The following is an 18,622-nucleotide window of genomic DNA, read 5'->3' on the forward strand; positions in this document are numbered from 1 at the left end:
GGCCACAACTCAAACTTGTCACTTTGAGGATTTCACAAGACTCCACATGACACAAGAAGAGATGAGAAACACTTTTTAATACTTCTTTTTGTACATACACATTTTTCCAGGACAGAAAATTCTTCCCTGTTTGGTGCCTAGATTTTTATTTTGTGCTAAATTGCATGTGTTAGTGAAGTCTCAAATTCCTCTGATAACAGTGACATGTGAGATACAAAATTTTCAAACATTGCCTAGGGTGCACAGTGCTTTGTCCCACCTCCACAAGACAGACTAGCTCAGTAGACCCTGCTTAAAGGCCTCATCACCTGAGGGTGTATCATCAGAACTACTTACATATTTCTCTCTGTAATCACAGTCTTAGGGCAACCGGATGCCAATGAATTCCCCTGTCAAGCTTCACCCTCTGGGTAAGTGGAACTAAGTTCTATTATCTGGCTTTAGGGGTATGTCTATGAGATGCATCCACATAACAAATCACTTTGCTCAGGCCCATCTACCAGCCTTCTGTTCATAGTCTCTTATGTGTGCCTAATGGAATCACCTTCAGCTAAGCCATTACTTTAAAAAGTATTTCATTAAAGGCTAAAATAAAAATAAACATATTAAAAACAGAGCTTTAGCTTATCATAAATTATGGCTTTCATTTAATCTAGGGGTTCTTTTTTGGGCCTACAAGATAACAGACTTCCCTACATCAAGATCTGGAATTTTTCTATGCTAATAAATTTCCGCTAAGCTATTCTCACCTGGTAGTGCCTGACATAATCTAACGTTCACAGTGGTAGGGGACAGCCAGGGTCCAAGGCACCATTCAGTTTTTCTGTAGCCCTCTCTTTCACCTTCAAAGATATGTCCATATTCACTGACCTCTGTCTCCCAGGCCTCCAGGCAGTAGGTAGGAAGGTATTGCTCATCCTTGGTTTTCAAAGAGGGCCAATGAAAACATGAGGGTGATGTGTTGATTTGCATGTGAATTGGACTAAAGTGAGTCATTGCTGCACAAAGTTGTAGGCCTTACTCTTTCTTCCAGTCATGGAAGTCCTAACAAAAGTTTGTATGACTGGCAATGGCCCTCGATGCAATGGATGACCTTGGTGCCTTCAAGGTCTGACCTAGCTCTAAGCACCTGCTTCAGTCACCTTCATAGCCATTGGAACACATTGTTCTCATCTGTCCATTCCAGGGTAAAGTCTTATCATGCTTGGGGTAGATACCATGCCCCTTTCCTCCCAACTCACCAAGGTTTAAGGCCTGTCAGTTACCTTCAACCTGGTTTAGCCCATCTGCTGAGACAGTTTTACTGGGTAGGAAGGTAAGGAGGTTAAGGAGAGAGACAAACCAAGTAAAGGAGGAGAGAATGCCTAAACATGGGAAAAGAATAGCGCAGCCACAACCATATAGATGGTTAGAGAAAATCAATTGCATGCCACGTTCACTTTCTGCAATTTAGTGTGTATGGGCTAAACTGGCAAGAGAATCGGGCTGACAGTTTTATACACAAGTGAATTACCTACATCATACATGTGGGTTTGAAAAATGGGCTCTCCCTCCTTCAACATTAAATTGGCAGTGTTTTCCAAGTATACAACAGTGGTTTCTTAGAGGGGAAAAAAAAAAGCATTCAGCAATAGAGAATCAGGAAACACCCCCCTGCAATTAAACTTGCAGGAACATACAAGCATACCTCAAAGATATTGCCGGTTGAGTTCCAGACCACCACAAAAAAGTGAATATTGCAATAAAGTGAGGCAATGAATTTTTTGGTTACCCAGTGCACATAAAAGTTGTAATTACACTATCCTATAGTCTATTAGGTGTATGATAGTATTATGTCTGAAAAAATGTATATATCTTAACTTTAAAATATTTTATTGCTAAAAAAAAAAGTGCTAACATCACCTGTGCCTTCAGTAAGTCATGACCTTTTTGCTGCTGGGAGGGTTACTGATTGATGGGATGGTGATTCCCGTAAACTGGGACAGCTAAGACGAATATTGCTGCATCTATTGACCCTTTCGCATTGTGTTTCAGGGAATAGGAAAGCCGGAGGAAGATGAGGGAAGAGCTTGTCAGTGGAGCACAGTCAGAACACACATGCCATTTATCAGTTAAGTTCGTCATCTTATATGGGCACAGTCTGTGTTGTTCCAAAACCATTACAATAGTGACATCAAAGACCACTGATCACAATAATAGATTATGTTAACACGTGCTTTTATAATATGCCTCTGATGTTGTTTAGTTGTGTCTGACTCATGGCAACCCCATATGTGGTATTCTTGGTAAAGGTACTGGAGTGGTGTGCCATTTCCTTCTCCAGCTCATTTTACAGATGAGAAAACTGAGGCAAACAGGGTTAAATGACTAGCCTAGGGTCATATGACTAGTAAGTGCCTGAGGCCAGATTTCAACCCTGATACCTGGCCCAGTGCTCTATTCACTACACCACTTTGTGAGTCAGTTGAGGAGATATAAAAAGATTGCCTTGTTGAAGGGAGAGTCCAGCTAAATTTATGTAACAAATTTATGTATAAATTTGTATTAAATACAGTCAGCATGATTTTGTAATTCTTCTCCAGCTTTGTTCATTGTATTTTACTAGGTATTCAGTAGGTGCTAAATCTTGCAGCTTGCAGTGATTGGTTCCAGTTTCTTTATTATTATTGACAACTTTAATTTATATGATGATCAAAGGTTATCCCATAGAACTGTTGTAAGGAATCCTTTTTTTAAATTATTATTCCATAAATTAACTCATTTATTGTTGGACTATGGGCTACAGATATTTGATAAGAAGATTTTACTGGTCTTCTAATTCCTTCAGGCTTCTGATGGCAGATTTGACTGTGACTGCAGAGGTGGTATTGTAGGTCCATGCACTACCAGCTACTGTTTTCACACAGGATCCACAATGCCAGATACCCACATGGCCCATCTCTTCATTTTGGTCTTGCCACAGAAGGCACAGATATACTTGGCATGCTGGCTAATTTCAATTTTCTTCACCATTTTTCTGAGGGATGCATCATAACGTGTTCCATATTTACCAACAATTCCAATCTTGTTAGTATGTTTAGCCATGTTACTGGTTGTGGGGCTGGAGTTTGGAGAGGCAAGGAATCCTTTTGTACAATTGAGAAAAACAAGATCAGAGAGATTAGTGACTTGCCCAGGGTCCTATAGCTAGTATTTGAAGGCAGCTCTCATTCTTGCTGTAATTCAAAGGCATTTTTTATTCCATCACAGCAGCCTCAGAGCTGAAATGCTAGAAAGCAAGTCTAGACTCTTATCCATGCAAATAAAATAGAGTAGCATCGTCCTACAGCACATCTCAAATTTATGAGTAAGCAATTCAAGACCACTTTATTTCTGTTTCACTTATGTAGTGTTACTGTATTATTTATTTACAATTCAAGCCGTTCAAAAGTGGAATATGCTGCCTTAAATTAGTGAGCTCCCCAGCAATGTAGTCTTTAAAAAGAGGCTAGATGACCACTTGTTGGGGATATTACTGAGACAGTTCATAATTGAGGTAAGGATCCTTTCTGACTTTAAGCTTCTATCATTCTATGCAATGGGATAATTAGCCTGGCATTTGCCACAACTCTGAAAGGGATTTTCTATGCTTATATAGTCACTCTCCCTCCATCATTTCCTCCATTGTCTCTATTCATGAACTTCCCATAGTTCTTCACTGGAGACTACTATAGAGTTTGGCTCAAGAATTTGCCCCATGGAATCAAATTAATAATCTGTTATGTAGAACACAGACCTCCTCTGAGGATATGCTACATACCATGAAGCCTTCTGGCACTTAAGTGCTAACATGTGTTTCAGAATTCATTACAAATTGTTCTATAGTTCAAGTATCCAGCTTCTTTCAACATAAGGTATAGGAAATCCATGTTTCCATCTGTCAGTGTTAAATCTGAAGCAAGTCTAGACGATGACCAAGGACTTCACATTTAATGCCTCTCTTTATTTTTCACACTCCACCTAGTTAAGATAGTTTGATATTGAAAAGCCACTTCACAATGCTCGTGAATCTTATCTTAATATTTTTTCACTTTTGAAATGATTTCAATACAGAACCATAATATCTAGGAATCTTTAGATGTCTTCAAAAAGAAAGTGATTTAAAGTGCATTTTGGAGATTGACATTCACTTAGCTACTTTTCTATTTTGGTAGATTGTCATGAGGAATGCAGACTCTCGGTGCTGGAGTCAGTTCAGTGAGTCAGTCAATAAAAGTTATCAAGCACTCACATGCAAGCATTCTAAGTGCTGGGGATGGAAGCATAGATCCCCTCTTCAACAATCTTAACAAGTATTCCCTTACCCAGCTTCTGCTGGAACACTTCCAGGAATGGGGAACTCATTACCTTAAAAATTATGTCATTTTTTTCCCTTCTTAAAACCGGTCTCACTGTTAGAAAAATACTGAAGTAATGAAATAGAACAATTCAGTTATTGCTGAATAAATGAAACAGTAAGAGTGTGTCAGTGTGGAATAGGGTGCCTATAAACAGAAGTTTCATGGCCATCTGGCGAGTTGTATTGTACAGGACTTAAATGGAAGGATGGAAGACATTTAATTGTTAGGGTAACAGTGCACTTTCCTAAAGAGTATCTAATTTACTAATGGACACAACCCTATGAGCTACTTAATGCAAGTATTATACCCTTTTCCTGGAAGAGGAAATTCTTTGCAAACTGGCTTCTGATCTCATCACTCAACTGAAAATGCTCACTCAAAATTGCTCATAACTGCCTAATCGTAAGGTCTTTTCTCAGTCCTAATTCTTCTCTACCTGTCTGCTTCAATTGACATTGTGGACACCCTCTAGCTGGAGACTCAATGAGTTTCTGTGACTCTCCTCTCTCCTGGTTCACCTCCTGTCTTTCTTTTCTCTCCTACCTCTCTACTCTTGTAATATTATCTATACACATGGGTTTCATAGTTCTGTATGCAAATGATTTTCAGAATCTATATGCCCAGCTCCATAAATTTTCCCCTGAGCTTCAATTTCAAATCACTAATTGCCTATTGGACATTTCAAAGTGGATGCCCCAGAAACATCTAAAAAATTCAGCATTGTCTAAAACTCTATTCATCTTTCCTCCTGACCTTTTCCCTCTTTCAAACTTCCCTAATTCTATCAAAGGCATCACTATTCTTCCAGTCTCCCAGATTCATACCTTGTGATATGCTGGTTACCTTACTTTCTATTACCCTACAGATCAAGTCATATACCACATCTGGGTTTTACTTCTGCATTTCTCAAATCCAAAGCCTTCTCTACCCACACCCACCACCTTACTTCAGGCAGTCTATTATCACCTCCCACTTAGATGATTCCAAAGGCCTTAATTGGTTTCCCTGCCCCAAGTCTCCCTCCACTGCAGTCCAAATTACAGATGGTTGTCAAAGGAATTTTCCTTAAGCAGACATCTGACCATGTAACTCCCATACTCACTCAACTGTGGTGGCTTCCAATCTGCTTGTAGGGTAAAATATAAACTCCCCAGTCTTTGAACACTGCTCCCCACCCCACCCTCATCCATCCCTGGCCTGGAATGTACTTCCTCCTTACACCAGCCTACGGTTTGGTTCCTCTTCTCCCTTAAGCTGCTACGCCGGCCCATTTTCTTTACAGATCCTCTCCAGCTTCTGCTGTGTCCCAGTTCCTCCTCACCCTCTTGCATATATCTTCATTTTATCCTATTAGAACATAGCTCTTTGTGAGTAGGGACTGTTTCATTCTTGAATCCCTAACACCTAACATGGTGCCTGGCACATAATGGGTATTTGTTAAGTATTTGTTAATAGATGGAACCATTTCCCAAGGTTATTCAGTTTGTAATTGGCACAGCCCAGGCTTGACTTTAGGTCTTTGGACTCTGAGCCTAGGGTTCTGTTTCTACTATGCTGTCTTATTTAAAGAAGCCTCCAGGTTGCAAAAAAAACTGATGGTAGGTTAACTAATGCCTGTGGTTGGTTAATGATGTAAATACCTGATGAAGAAATTAACACTTTAAAATAGTGACATACCCACCCAAGGCCTCCAGATGTTCCAAGTTCAGTACAGCACTTTTTCCAAATAACTTCTCTTGGGCTAGATGTATCGAAACCTCACTGTTCCCTTCCAATTTGGAAATTCTGATTCTCTGATCTCAATTTTTAGAAACAGATTCAGTTAAGGTTACATGTGACAAATTAAATTGCCTACTAACACAAAAATTCAAGAAATCTCTTCTTCCCCTCTGCCCCTTCCACTCCCCCCTCTTAACTCCACCAAATCAGTCAGGAACTAATAAAAAAAAACATATAAACAACAAATGTCCAAACTTGTTAGAGTGTAAGAAAATATATTTATTTACTTTCATGGCAATACTATGGCAAAATTGTTAAATACATGCATATTTTAAAAACAGACATAAGCAACACTTCAAGAGTTAACGGCCAAGCAAACTAGTTTTACATTTATGGTGTCTTAGTAATACATGAGTTAATAGTCTATGCCTTTGCTGTAACCATATTTTCCAACATGATAATAAATCTCACTTTTAAAGTACATTATCTCCAAATGCCTGCCTACTAATCAGTCAGATTCTCCTATCCTAACTCTATATGGTGTAACAACACAGTTCCAGGGAAAAATCCCTATGTTTGTTACTGATAGAAAACAATAGATAAAATTTCGAATTCCCAGGTAAAGGGTTCTTCATGGGTTTATTCCATGACTTCCGGGCTGGGTGATTCACTTTGACCCATATTGTTTGCATCCTAAATATTTAAGTTCTGATTTCTTAAAGAGGTTTCTTTTATAATTAAACATATACTTTTAGATACTGCATACTTCACATGTGATCAGATTTAGAGGTAAATCTGCAGGGGTTAGTTATTACATGAATATAAAAGGTATACTTTTGAAGCTTATGTTTCTCCCAACCTTCTCTTGTACTCAGAACATCTTTACAGAACAAATTAGTAAACATGATTTATTAAAATATGTAGCAAACTGAAAAAATGCTTTTTTAAAAAAACATATTTAACATTCCCTTTAAAAAAGAAACACATATTCTACATACAACCTTACAAAAGACATAAAAACTTAAACCTGTTCACAGTATGTGTGTATTTAGTAAACAGCAATTCAGTATAATGCAATTTTGGAAGTGAGAAAGGGGGATGATTTCCTAGATTTATTAGGACATGTGACTTGTGATTGTTTAAAGAGAGAGAAAAGTTAAAACAAGCATTTTTTTTTGGGTGTTGCTTTTCCAGGAATGGTAAGGATACTATAAGTTAGAAAAGCAAATTAAAATATAACAGTTGAATATTTTGAAATACACACTCCAGCTCTGGGTTGTAGTGCTGACCCTATTACTTTAAAAAAAAAAACTTAAGGAAGCAAATTAGACATATTTTACTTTGAATCAAGTGTATATTTTTCAAAATTCAAGCTCTTTTTCTTTAAAATAGAATCACAAACTACAAGATACATAGAAATGTCTCTCTCTTCACAAAAGTACATTGAATAGACTTTCTTTTTATGTGTTTCCTTCAACTGCATTATTCTTAGTGCTATTCACATTTCTGGCATTTATGTTGGTGGGAATAAAGTTAAAAAAGAACTAATGGTTTGTGCTATATTAAGAACACAAGTAAAGTACAGGATATCTATTATCAAATTGGGGGGAAACTACTGGTAGAGAAGGGAGCATCTATGAAAATATAAAAAAATAAACTCTATAAAAACTAGTACTCAGTGTTCTTTTTCAATGTTTAACAGCAAAATCATGAATATAGCTACTTCTTTAAAAATACCAGATTAGCAATGATTCCTCAGAATAAACATACCGTTTCACCTTTCCAACAAGCCAACAGCAATGTGTTTTACTGCAATGGATCAAATAGTCTGACCTTTTAATACAACATGGAATGCTTAGCAAATAGAAGTGACCTAAAAATTAGGAGTTACCCATTAAAAATGGTATGCATTTTTAAAAGAAGTGCATACAGTTTGTGCAATATGTAATGAAATTCAATTGGAGATTTAGGAGAGAATGAAATGAATGACCTTAACAATCTAACCAAATTATTTTCACTGATATATTCTATATTAGGTTTCAATTATTTTGGTTCTGATTTTCAAAAGGAACCTTAAAAGACAGAAATCAATGTGATTAACTTTGTCTCCTTCACATCAATTTGTTGACAAGATAATCTCTTTTCAGTAATGAAAATGATGGAAATTATAACCACTTGATACTTGGTTGACATTTATTCAATTGTAGTTTATTTTTCTAAAAACTGTATTTGTTTCAGCTAGGCACTTTCACAGTAAAAAGACTAATTCAGACAGTGGATCTTCTAAGACCACAGCAATAAACTCATCAAAACATTAGGCAGTCAGAATTTGACTTGCATAGGTAAATTTTATTTAAGTAGTGAATATCTAAATTCCAAGTATTATTATTTCAAATATAGAGAAGAAATTATAAAAATTAAAACTGATCCAAAGGATGCAATGGAAAGACACATGGTGAGCATAATAAACAGATTACAACATGTAATCAATGACAACATGCCCATAAGAAGCAGCATGAGACATTATCATGGCCATGTATGGCCAGAAGGGGCAAATCATTTATCAAAAATGAGACAAATGCACAGCCCAAATGATGCACTGGTACCCAAGAGACACTCTGAGAATAACACACGTCTTTGGTGTGTTGGACTGATAATGAAGAATGGGACAGTAAGGATGAGAAGACAGGGAAGTGCTGAAATCAGCATCATTTCACACCAATTAAAGTATAGAGAGAAATCACCACTACTGGTCTTATGATCAAAACTCTGTTCTAAACACAGTAGACCCTGTTATGACACAGCTCAACATTATCACATGGAGTCAGATGTAATCTTGGTCAAATCAAGTGTCCTGAAATATAATAAAAAGCCCAACACCATATGCTCTATAAAGTGTATATTGGTTTCAATTTCTCAATGATAGTATTTTAAAAAGGTTTGATTAATTAGCATGAAACAAGTATCTTTGACAACTAACTGAAAATAGGGTAGCCAAATAAAAGCACTAATCTAAATTTTTCATGATCACTACTTAAACATGGTACAGTTATAGAGCTAAAGATCTGAATAAGTCAAATTTAAAAAAAGTAATTTCAGAAAATATCCCAAGATTATGGTTTTTAAGAACTAAGCATATTTTTTCTTCAATATGTTATATATGGAATTTGTATGTAAAAAGATAAAAAATAAAGTTTGATGGCAATCAATATTGGTTTACCAAAGAAACTAATGTGACCAGTTTGAAATACATGTTAAGGAGATATTTTACAGAACTGAATAGGTTTCCATGTTAAGAAGTCATAGCTCAAGCTTATATGTACAAGTTAATACATTTCCAAAATGTTCTCTAGTTATGGTACATGTGTTTTAAGTTGTGTAAGCACTGTGGCAAAAAGAAACACTCAGATTATGCACAGGGTATAACTACAGACAAAACAATTCTAGTGGCATTTATGCTTGATCATATCTCAAAATGATGGAGTCTAAAAAATACAAAAATCCTTTTATATACAACAAATTAGGCAAATTTTAACATGGCTCAGAATAAAAAGGAACAATAAGAAGGTGGTTTTTTCTGTTTTTTTTTTCTTTTTTTTTTTGGGGGGGGGGTGGAGTTTGCATTTAGTGCTTCAAATTCAGAGAAATGAAAGAGAAAGACCCTTTCCCTCTTACTTCCAGGAAAAGGCTTAGACTCAGTCCTCAGAAGTATCCATCCAATGGGGGTAGAGACAGGTAATTAGGGATCCACATCAGGCAACATTCAGTCCACATTCACTGATCCATAGTCTGGAAGACCTCTGGAGTGTGAGGACAGTTCAGTTATATGGGGCCACTTCCATAGAAGATTTAACCAGCACAGGAACAGAACAGACCCTGCCATACAGGGCCACTTTAGATTTTAATGGATCATTTGAGATTACCCCAACTGGGAAGACTTGCTCTAGGCCAATGTTCAATGATATATACTTACTGGGCATCTATGTGCCCAGTCTTTCTGTAGCTATAGGACAAGAATCATTAACTTGATCCTTCTGTCCTAGATTGATGCTCAATGCTGAATTTCTATGTAAATAAAAAATTCTTTTTTTTTTAACAACACATGATACAAATTCTAATATGGCTCAAAATAGAAAGCAGCAGTGATTGATTCAGAGTAATCACCATAATTTATAGAAAGAAAAAAAGTAACAAAATATATAACTTGAAGCAAATGCCTTAAGGATATGGATTTCCACTGCAGTATCCAACAGTACCAGTTATATGAGTTTTCCCTTTAGTAAATGACTAATAGGAAAAAAATCAAAACAACCTGAGTATTAAAAGTTAAATTGAGAATTCTTGCCATATTTTTAAAAAATTGTATATCTTTTCAATTAACAAATATCTATTTTCTCTTAGTTTTTAATTTGCACAGAGACCAAAAGCATATCACATACAGTGTTAAATCAACTGGAAAGCTATTATTGTCCTCATTTCAATATATTCTAAGGTAATTTTAATTTTATAACAGATGAAATAATTTACACAATATGAAACATATGCTTTGTCCAGATCTATGAGCTTCCTGGCAACAAAACTTCCTTTTCCAAAGCAGACCAGCAACTACTAGCCTTAGACAGTTGGCTGGGGACATTGAGAGATTAAATGATTTGCCCAGGGTGACACAGCCAGTACATGTCAGAGGATGATGGACATGAGTCCAAGTTTTCGTGACACTGAGGTCAGGCTTTTAAATTCACTATGCCTTACTATCTTTTTGAAATGTATAATGACAAAATCTGATAGCCTGATTGTTCTTTTTTTCCTATGGATGGCATGTAATTACCAATTTACATTAATCCAAAATGGTTGTAGGACTTGAAGTCAAGAAGCCTATTCTCAAATCTGGCCTCAGATGCTGACAAACTGTGGGACGCCAGGCAAATCACTTCACCTGTCTGTCTTAGTTTCCTCAATTGTTAAAAAAAAAAATCAGGATAATAATAGCACCTATCTCCCAGGGTTGTTGTATCAAGTGAAATAATATAAAGTGTTTTAACAAACATGAAAGCTCTATATAAATGCTAACTATTGCTAATAGGCTGTTTATCTCTGGTATGCAAAGGAGATTTGTTGGAAAATGTAAAATTTGGGCTAAAATTCCAGAAATGTTCTAATATTTTAAATATGTTTTAACATGGGCATAAGCCTATATAGTTAAAATTTTCTAATGTGAATTGACTTTATGAATAGGTAGTATGGAATCATTTACCAGTTTGACTTAATCAGTTGCTTAAAGTTTGACCTGCTCCAAACACTTCTAACATCCTGATATATTACCTCTTACCTGGCCTAAAATTTTCAATTTTAGTATCACTTCTTTGGTTAGAACAAGGAAGAGAGGGCAACATCTCCAGGCGAACACTGATACAATGTATTTCTGTTACTTTAAAGGTATGAAGAAATTTGAGGATGTACTTTTCTCCCTATTAGCTCAGATTAGTTCGCTATCACCTTGAAATATTGATAGCTTGGCCCTGAAGAAATAAGATGCTGGGTACATAAATTGTACTATAGGTTACATAATGGTGACAGTGGGAATCATGGCAAGAGACAGTTGGGTAGCTGTGGAAGAATCACTGGGATTTCCCCACCAGGGAAAGTAGTACTTAGATGATAAAGTGCAGAGCTCAGAAGCTTCATGAGGAGTAAGGAAGAGTGGAGAAGAGGAGAGAGGGGAAAGGAAGGGGAAAGAAAGAGAGAGAGCACAAATGAGCTAAAAAGAGGGTACACCAAAGGAAAGTATCACCTACTTCACAATTTTGTTTAGGGTTGTCCCTGGGGATTGAAAAATGTGTGTGGTCAAAATCTGAATATGCTACAAATATACTTACTATATCTTACTCTACGTTTCCTTCCCTAGTATCATGCTAGGTCTTAAAGATTAGCTGAAGCCTATCAGTTAAAATGAAGGTTTAAAAACGTGATCTCTACATGAAATTTTCTCCTAATCGCCCTATCACTTTCTACAAGATACACTAGGATGCTTCGGTCAAGGGTCCAAGTGTACAAACAGAATGTTTCTTTGAGAGTAAACAAATAAAAACAAAAATAAAATGCTCTGACTTATTCAGTTATCAGAATATTTTAAGCATTTGTAACTTAAACATTAAAAGGCAAAATACACACAGATCTTGAAGGTAGATTAAAAACACTTTTGCAATTTGTACTTTGATATTAAACTTTTCCAGGAGTCATTTCCTAGAAAAGCAGCTGTTTCTGAAAAACTTGGAGGTTAAAACGATTCTTTATGTTAAAAGGGCACTCAAGCTTTTATTATAGGTGATAAAAACAACTGTTTACTTCTAAGTGGTGCTTAATAGAATTAATTCGAATTGAGTTTGACATTTGCTATAAAATAGCCACCAAGTGATTATTTTAAAGCAAAAAAAAAAAATCAATTCTTTAAGTTTTCATCAAAAACAATAACTATTCCACTAAGGAGGTGGTGCTGATGATTTAAGAGTTAGACTACCATGAAGAAATAGATTATGGGGGAGGCCAGGTGGTGCAGTGAGTAAGAGTGCCGGCCCCAGAGTTGGGAGACCTGGGTTCGGTTCTGGGCTCAGATACTAACACCCACACAAAATAACTGGCCGTTTAACCTTGTGCAAGTTACTTAACCCCGATTGCTTTAAAAAAAAAATAGATTATATGCCCATACTAAATAGTATTAATTTGGCTCACTGTTTCAAGAGAAAATTCATAGAATCATTTCTTCATGGAGAACTAATGCCAATTGTTACAACCAGTGGCAGAGATTGGTTTGGCTAGATCTTGCTGATAAGAAGAGTCTTAAATGGAAAATTGGTGCAATTAATGCTAAAAGCATTATATTTAAGTGTGTGCTTTTGTTCACACATTCGTAAAACTGGCACTTTCACAAAATAAATGTCAAGAGTTTGGGTCTGTTTGTACATAATGTCTTTGATATGCAGTAGTACTAGTACTGTAAATTACTAAAGCATATACCTTAGGGCACCCTATTACAAGTAGGAGTTAAGAATTAGTGGGGAAAAGAACCTGCTAAAGCCATATTCAGAAATGTGGCATAAGTCAGTGTTATACTCATTTTCCAAGCTTGTGCCCCTGAGTCAACAATTTGATAACCATTATAAAGTAGGCACAGAGACCTAGTTATCAAACAAGAAATTAAATAGCTGCTGCTACGTTTTAAAAGCTGTGTTAATTACAGAGAAAAATGGTCTTAGGTTACTTGATCTGTGCTTGGCTTTTGTCTATATTTCAACAAATTTCAGTCAAGTAATTCTCTGTTAATCTGAACATCTGCACATTTTTCCCCCCTGCCTGCAATTTCAAACCCTCTGGTTGGGATTCAATGAATGTAAAACAGTTTGGTTATTTTCTAAAGTATTAAGCAATAATTTGAAAATGCTACTTGATGGTGGAATAAGTGAGGCTTCTTTGGCTGGAATTACAAATAGATCCAAATCCAGTATCTTGGATCACACGAACTGAATTACTGAGTTGCTATACTTTGGCTTTTAGACTACAGTAAAACAACATTAACACTTTCAGTGTAACTTACATGTGGTAAAGTTCATCTCACTAAAAATATACTCCACTGGAGGCCTCCTAGAATAACCAGTGCTGCTGTTATTACAACCCAGGAGTCAGAGCTTATTGAGATGGTAGACTGATGCAACATGACACTATTGCTAATCATTCGGTTTGTTTTGGAAAAAATTTGTAAATGACCACCCTCCATTAGAAGATTTAGGCGATTCTTCATCCTTTGGGGGAATCAAAAACTGCCGAGAATTAATTGAACATGGGCTTCCAAAGGACACAATTTCACTGTTGCTGTCTATGGACCGAGGAGAGTCTGGAGAGTCTAAATTCCAGGTATTTACATTTGTCTGAGGTCTGTAACCTGCAGTTTTCTCTAAGTCATCTGCTGCAATTATGTTCTCTACAGCAGAAGTAACTGGCAGATGCATTTGTGGCTTATAGCCTGCTCCACCTACAGAGTTGTTTTCGAGTTCTTCCTCTGGCTTTACTTGAGGTTGATACATTGATTGAATATCAATATAAATGACTTGTGAAGAGCCTCCAGCTTCCTCCCCTCCAGCATTTGCTATCTCCTCCTCAATGATTGGTGGACAGTAGGAGACAACCACATGGTTTTCAGGCTCAGCATCAGACCCTTCTTCAGGACCATCCGCCCCTGGGGACTTGATTTCAGTATCCTCCTCTATTTTAGGAGCTGCTGATCTTGTTTCCACCACTTCCACATTATTGGGAGTGCAAGGATTCATTTCCAGAGTTTTCAGAGCACTACTTCCCTAGAAAGGGAAAAACACTGCATGAGAACAGAAGACTCAAACTGCTGTCACACACAAAGATAACAGGAAAGTTTATATTAGTTCATTTTCTAACTGCAACCTGATCACAAAAATTTGTTTCAGATATTTTTCTGCTATACATTTTCACAAAACTACAAGATTTATTTTCCCACTCTACTTTTTGCTTGTTCAACAGCATCCAACTCTTCATGACCCCATGGACATGCCAGTACTGTCCATGGGGTTTTCTTGGCAAAGATACTAGAGAGGTTTGCCATTTCCTTCTCCAGTGGATTAAGACAAACAGAGGTTAATTGACTTGCCCAGGGTCACCCAGCTAGTGAGCATCTGAGACTGGATTTGAACTGAGATCTTCCTGACTTCAGACCGAGTGGTCTATCCACTTAGCCATCTAGCAGCCTCCTACCTTTTGCTTACCAATTATAAATAAAACAGTGAAAGAAAAAAATATATTAGAGTACAAAGGAATCTTTTAAAGCTCATAACTTGAGATGACTAAATGTATTATTTAACATTTTAATCATAAAATTTTTAGATTATAGCTTATCATTCTCCTAAACTTACTTAAAAATAATGAGAAGGAAGTCATTATATTAAGGATAAACTAGAAAACAATGCAGTTTAAAATCTTTAAAAACAGACAAATATTACCTCACAGATGCTTTTATGAAACTGCAATGCTTTACTATTTTCTGGATTTGGAATTTCAGGATAGAAAGTTTCTTTAATCCTTAAAAAAATAAAGGAAGCATGATTAAAGAGTATGCTTTTATAAAGATTACAAGTCTATCATCAAGAAAATTAGGTCACAGAAATTAATATTTTAGTAATTTCATTTTTAGTTTTCTTCATATGAACTACTTTAGTGACAGCATATTCACTTGTAGCAGTAGATCTGTGCATGCAAACATTCAATTCACTGATATGGATATTTAATGATATATATATATATACTGTAATTATGGAGTTCCTAAATTGGAAGTATATGTATACTGTAAACACAAGGCTCCAGTTTACACCATACCTGGCCTTCTCCAAGTTGTAGTGACAATGCATATGATAATAAAATGTTAGCTTTTTGAACAATTCAGAACCTCACTGTCCTCTAGTTACAGAAGGAAAAACCTTTAATAATTAGAGCTGGACAACCATAAGGAGGAATGGGGAGGTGATAATTACACTGCACTCTGCCCTCATCAGATTTCAATTGGAGCAAGCACCATCTTTAGTACTAATAGAGCTAGAGAGTGTCCAGATAAGGGTACCTAGGATCACCAAGGACCCTGAGATTTCTTCATGTGTGCACTGGATTGGATGAATGTTGAAGGAGCTTCTAATTTTCAGATTCTATGATCATTAAGTGAGCTGCCTCAGGAGTTATTAAGTTAGCTGTAACTACAGATCTTTAACAAAGGGCTAGTAAGGAAGACTGCTTTTCAGGGATACTGTACAAAAAATTTGTGCTTTCCAGATATGAGAGGAGGAAGAGCTGGACCAGAGGATCTCGGAGAGTGCCTTCTAGTTCAGATTCAGTGTAGCATTACATTGTATTTATAGGTGAGGTCCATGTTATAGTGAATTATGTTCTATAGTGGGTCATATTAGAAAGAAGCCTCAGCACACTATAAGTTGTGATTTCAGGAACGAGTGTCTTTTGTATTAGCAAGAATTGGTATGATTAAAGCAGAAAAGATGTTAGAATAAAGCTAAGAATCTCTCAAGAAAATGAATGAGGAAAATGAAATTTATCACTCTTTCTTTAAAAAACAAATTAAACTTGGAATTTCATATTAATTTTTCAAATTCCAAGAGTGCTAGACATTATGATATAGTGAAAAATGCCCTGAACTTGGCCTTAAGTTTAAATCCAGACTCTTTACTAGCTAGGTATTCATGAGTAAGTCATAGCCTTTTAGACACAGTTTCCTTATCTGTAAAATAGGGATAATAATAGCTGCCACTAATTCAAAAGATGAGAATAAAATGAGGCAATATATGTAAAGTGTTCTGTAAACTTTAAAAGTGCTTTCTAAATATCTATATTTAGCTATAAGCTAAAGTGGTGGTATTTATTTCTCCTTTTAGCCTAGCATCCACTAATACAATACTGAAAACCAATGATTTTATAATTAACAGTGAATATTGTATAACTAAATTATTAGTAGAGAGAGTTAAAAATACCCTGTCTAAAAATTTAAAAACTTTTCCTAGTAAGTAGTACTTTTGCCTATTTTATTAATTATGCAATCATATTAACTTAGGAACCCTTCCAAATATAAGTTCTATGATTCTATACCATCATTCAGTTTGATTAATATAAAGATTTTACTCAGTTTTACAGCACTCTTAAGTAATGGGAATTTGTAAACCCAACTCCCAAACAATCCTACCCATAAGGGCGAAAAACATCATTAAATATATCTATGTATGTATGATTACCATTCTCTTTTACGGTAACAAAGAATACTGGTTACCACTCCAACAAAGATAGCCACTGCCACAGGGATGAGAATGGCAATAATTAATCCCTCAGCTGAAAAAGAGAATGTTACAGATTATTGGTTGTTATTTTTATTAGTCCAAAATACAAGTACAAAATTTATGATTAAGAAACAAATTAGAAGGGGAAAATACTTACCACTATTTCTAACTGACCAAATTATCCTGAAATATTCTTACCTTATCTGACATTACAAAATTAAATATACCATCTATTCATTAATTTTTGGGGCGATTACGGTCATCATAGTTCTCCAATTAGAAGTAGTAGGTAAGTAAGCACCAAGAGGAAGTAGAGACTACTTTAGTGATCATCTGAGAATGGCAGCATAACATACTGAAGACTAGTTTAGTGATCCCAGGTGCCATCCTTTACTGTTTGCTTTTTCTCCCAAAGAATTGTTCCTTTTATTTTTTTTCCTTGAGAGCAACTGAACAAGACATCTGATGGAGAGGCTTAGGTGAATCAATGGGTAAGAAAATCTGAGAATCAATGCTTTAGTCTATAATATTATCAATGTTAACATCTAGTTAAAAATAATCAGTATCAAATGAAATCTTTCAGTTCTGTCCTGTATGGCACAAATATCAAACTTGCTGCCTTGCACTTCCAGAATTGGTCAAACCAGAATAAAAATGCAATTGGGAAATATTAAACAAAATTTTAAAAAATACAATACAGTATGGATAATGTTAATTTGTGGTTTTCTAGGTCAACACAAAGCCTTCTAGGATCCTTTCTATTTTTTTTCACCACTAACCTACAATACATATGACAGTCAATTTTAGTTTGAAAGAGTAACAACAACAAAAAGATATTTTCTTACCACTATACCCTAACAAAAATCAGACTGCAAAATTGAGATTAATCCCCCAAAAGCATTCCAGAACTATCATTAAAGGATTCCTATTATTATATTTCAAGATTTACTGGTAATATTATACAAATCGGTGCTGAAAACATTTCTATTAATAAAAATATTTAACTTACAATTTTCCTTTGTAACCACATACATGGCCTTTCCTGGACCTATTCCACCATCAGTGTAAGCCTGCAAGAGCAGATGGTAGCCCGTTTTTCCTTGAAGATCGACAATTTTCAATGTTTTCTGTGTTATGTCAGTAATATTCTTAACTTTTACATCAGAACGTCCTGTTTTTGAAATAAATATACCAATGGTTCATAATTATTTCACGTGAAGTATTTTTTTAAATGACAGTACATACTGGAAAACAATGTTCTGAGTTATAGTTGTAATACTTCAACCCATAGTAAATAATTCTAACCCCTGATCTGGGGTTAGACATTATCACAACTATTATTCTCACAAATCTTGTTTTACTACTCTACTTTGTGATTGCATCAGCTTTCATGGATTTAATTACCATTTCTATGCTAATGATTCTGAAATCCAAGAGATATCTTATGTTCAACACGTCTAAAACCAAACTCATTATCTTTCCCCCAAAACCTCCCCTTCTCCTGCTAAGGGCAGCGTCATCCTCCTAGCCCTCAGGCTTACAGCCTACAAGTCATCCAGGATTTCTCCCTGTTTCTCACCCCACATCAAATCTGTTGCCAAAACCCGTCAATTTCACCTCTGCAAAATTCCTGGGATATTACCACTGCTTCTCTCCTCTGACAGTCAGTCATCC

The 18,622-nt window shown here is 35.9% G+C and overlaps 1 protein-coding gene across 4 annotated transcripts in view; it reads right to left on the reverse strand.

The window, feature by feature from the left end:
* Window positions 1–6,353: 6,353 nt before the first annotated feature.
* The window catches only part of LIFR (LIF receptor subunit alpha), a 95,794-nt gene continuing 83,525 nt past the window's right edge, over window positions 6,354–18,622 (reverse strand). For all 4 annotated transcript variants that reach the window (XM_069096182.1, XM_069096184.1, XM_069096180.1 and 1 more), the window contains exons 17-20: window positions 17,958–18,119; window positions 16,907–17,000; window positions 15,119–15,197; window positions 6,354–14,446 (exon numbers count right to left, since the gene is read on the reverse strand). In XM_069096182.1, coding sequence (XP_068952283.1) covers window positions 13,820–14,446; window positions 15,119–15,197; window positions 16,907–17,000; window positions 17,958–18,119 — 962 coding nt within the window. In that variant the 3' untranslated portion in view covers window positions 6,354–13,819. The remainder of the gene's footprint in view (window positions 14,447–15,118; window positions 15,198–16,906; window positions 17,001–17,957; window positions 18,120–18,622) is intronic.

This window comes from Petaurus breviceps, unplaced genomic scaffold, assembly GCF_028583685.1.
Source record: "Petaurus breviceps papuanus isolate PSGF00001 unplaced genomic scaffold, PetGlider_PUasm1.0 229, whole genome shotgun sequence".
In the NCBI taxonomy this organism is placed as follows: Eukaryota; Metazoa; Chordata; class Mammalia; order Diprotodontia; family Petauridae; genus Petaurus; species Petaurus breviceps.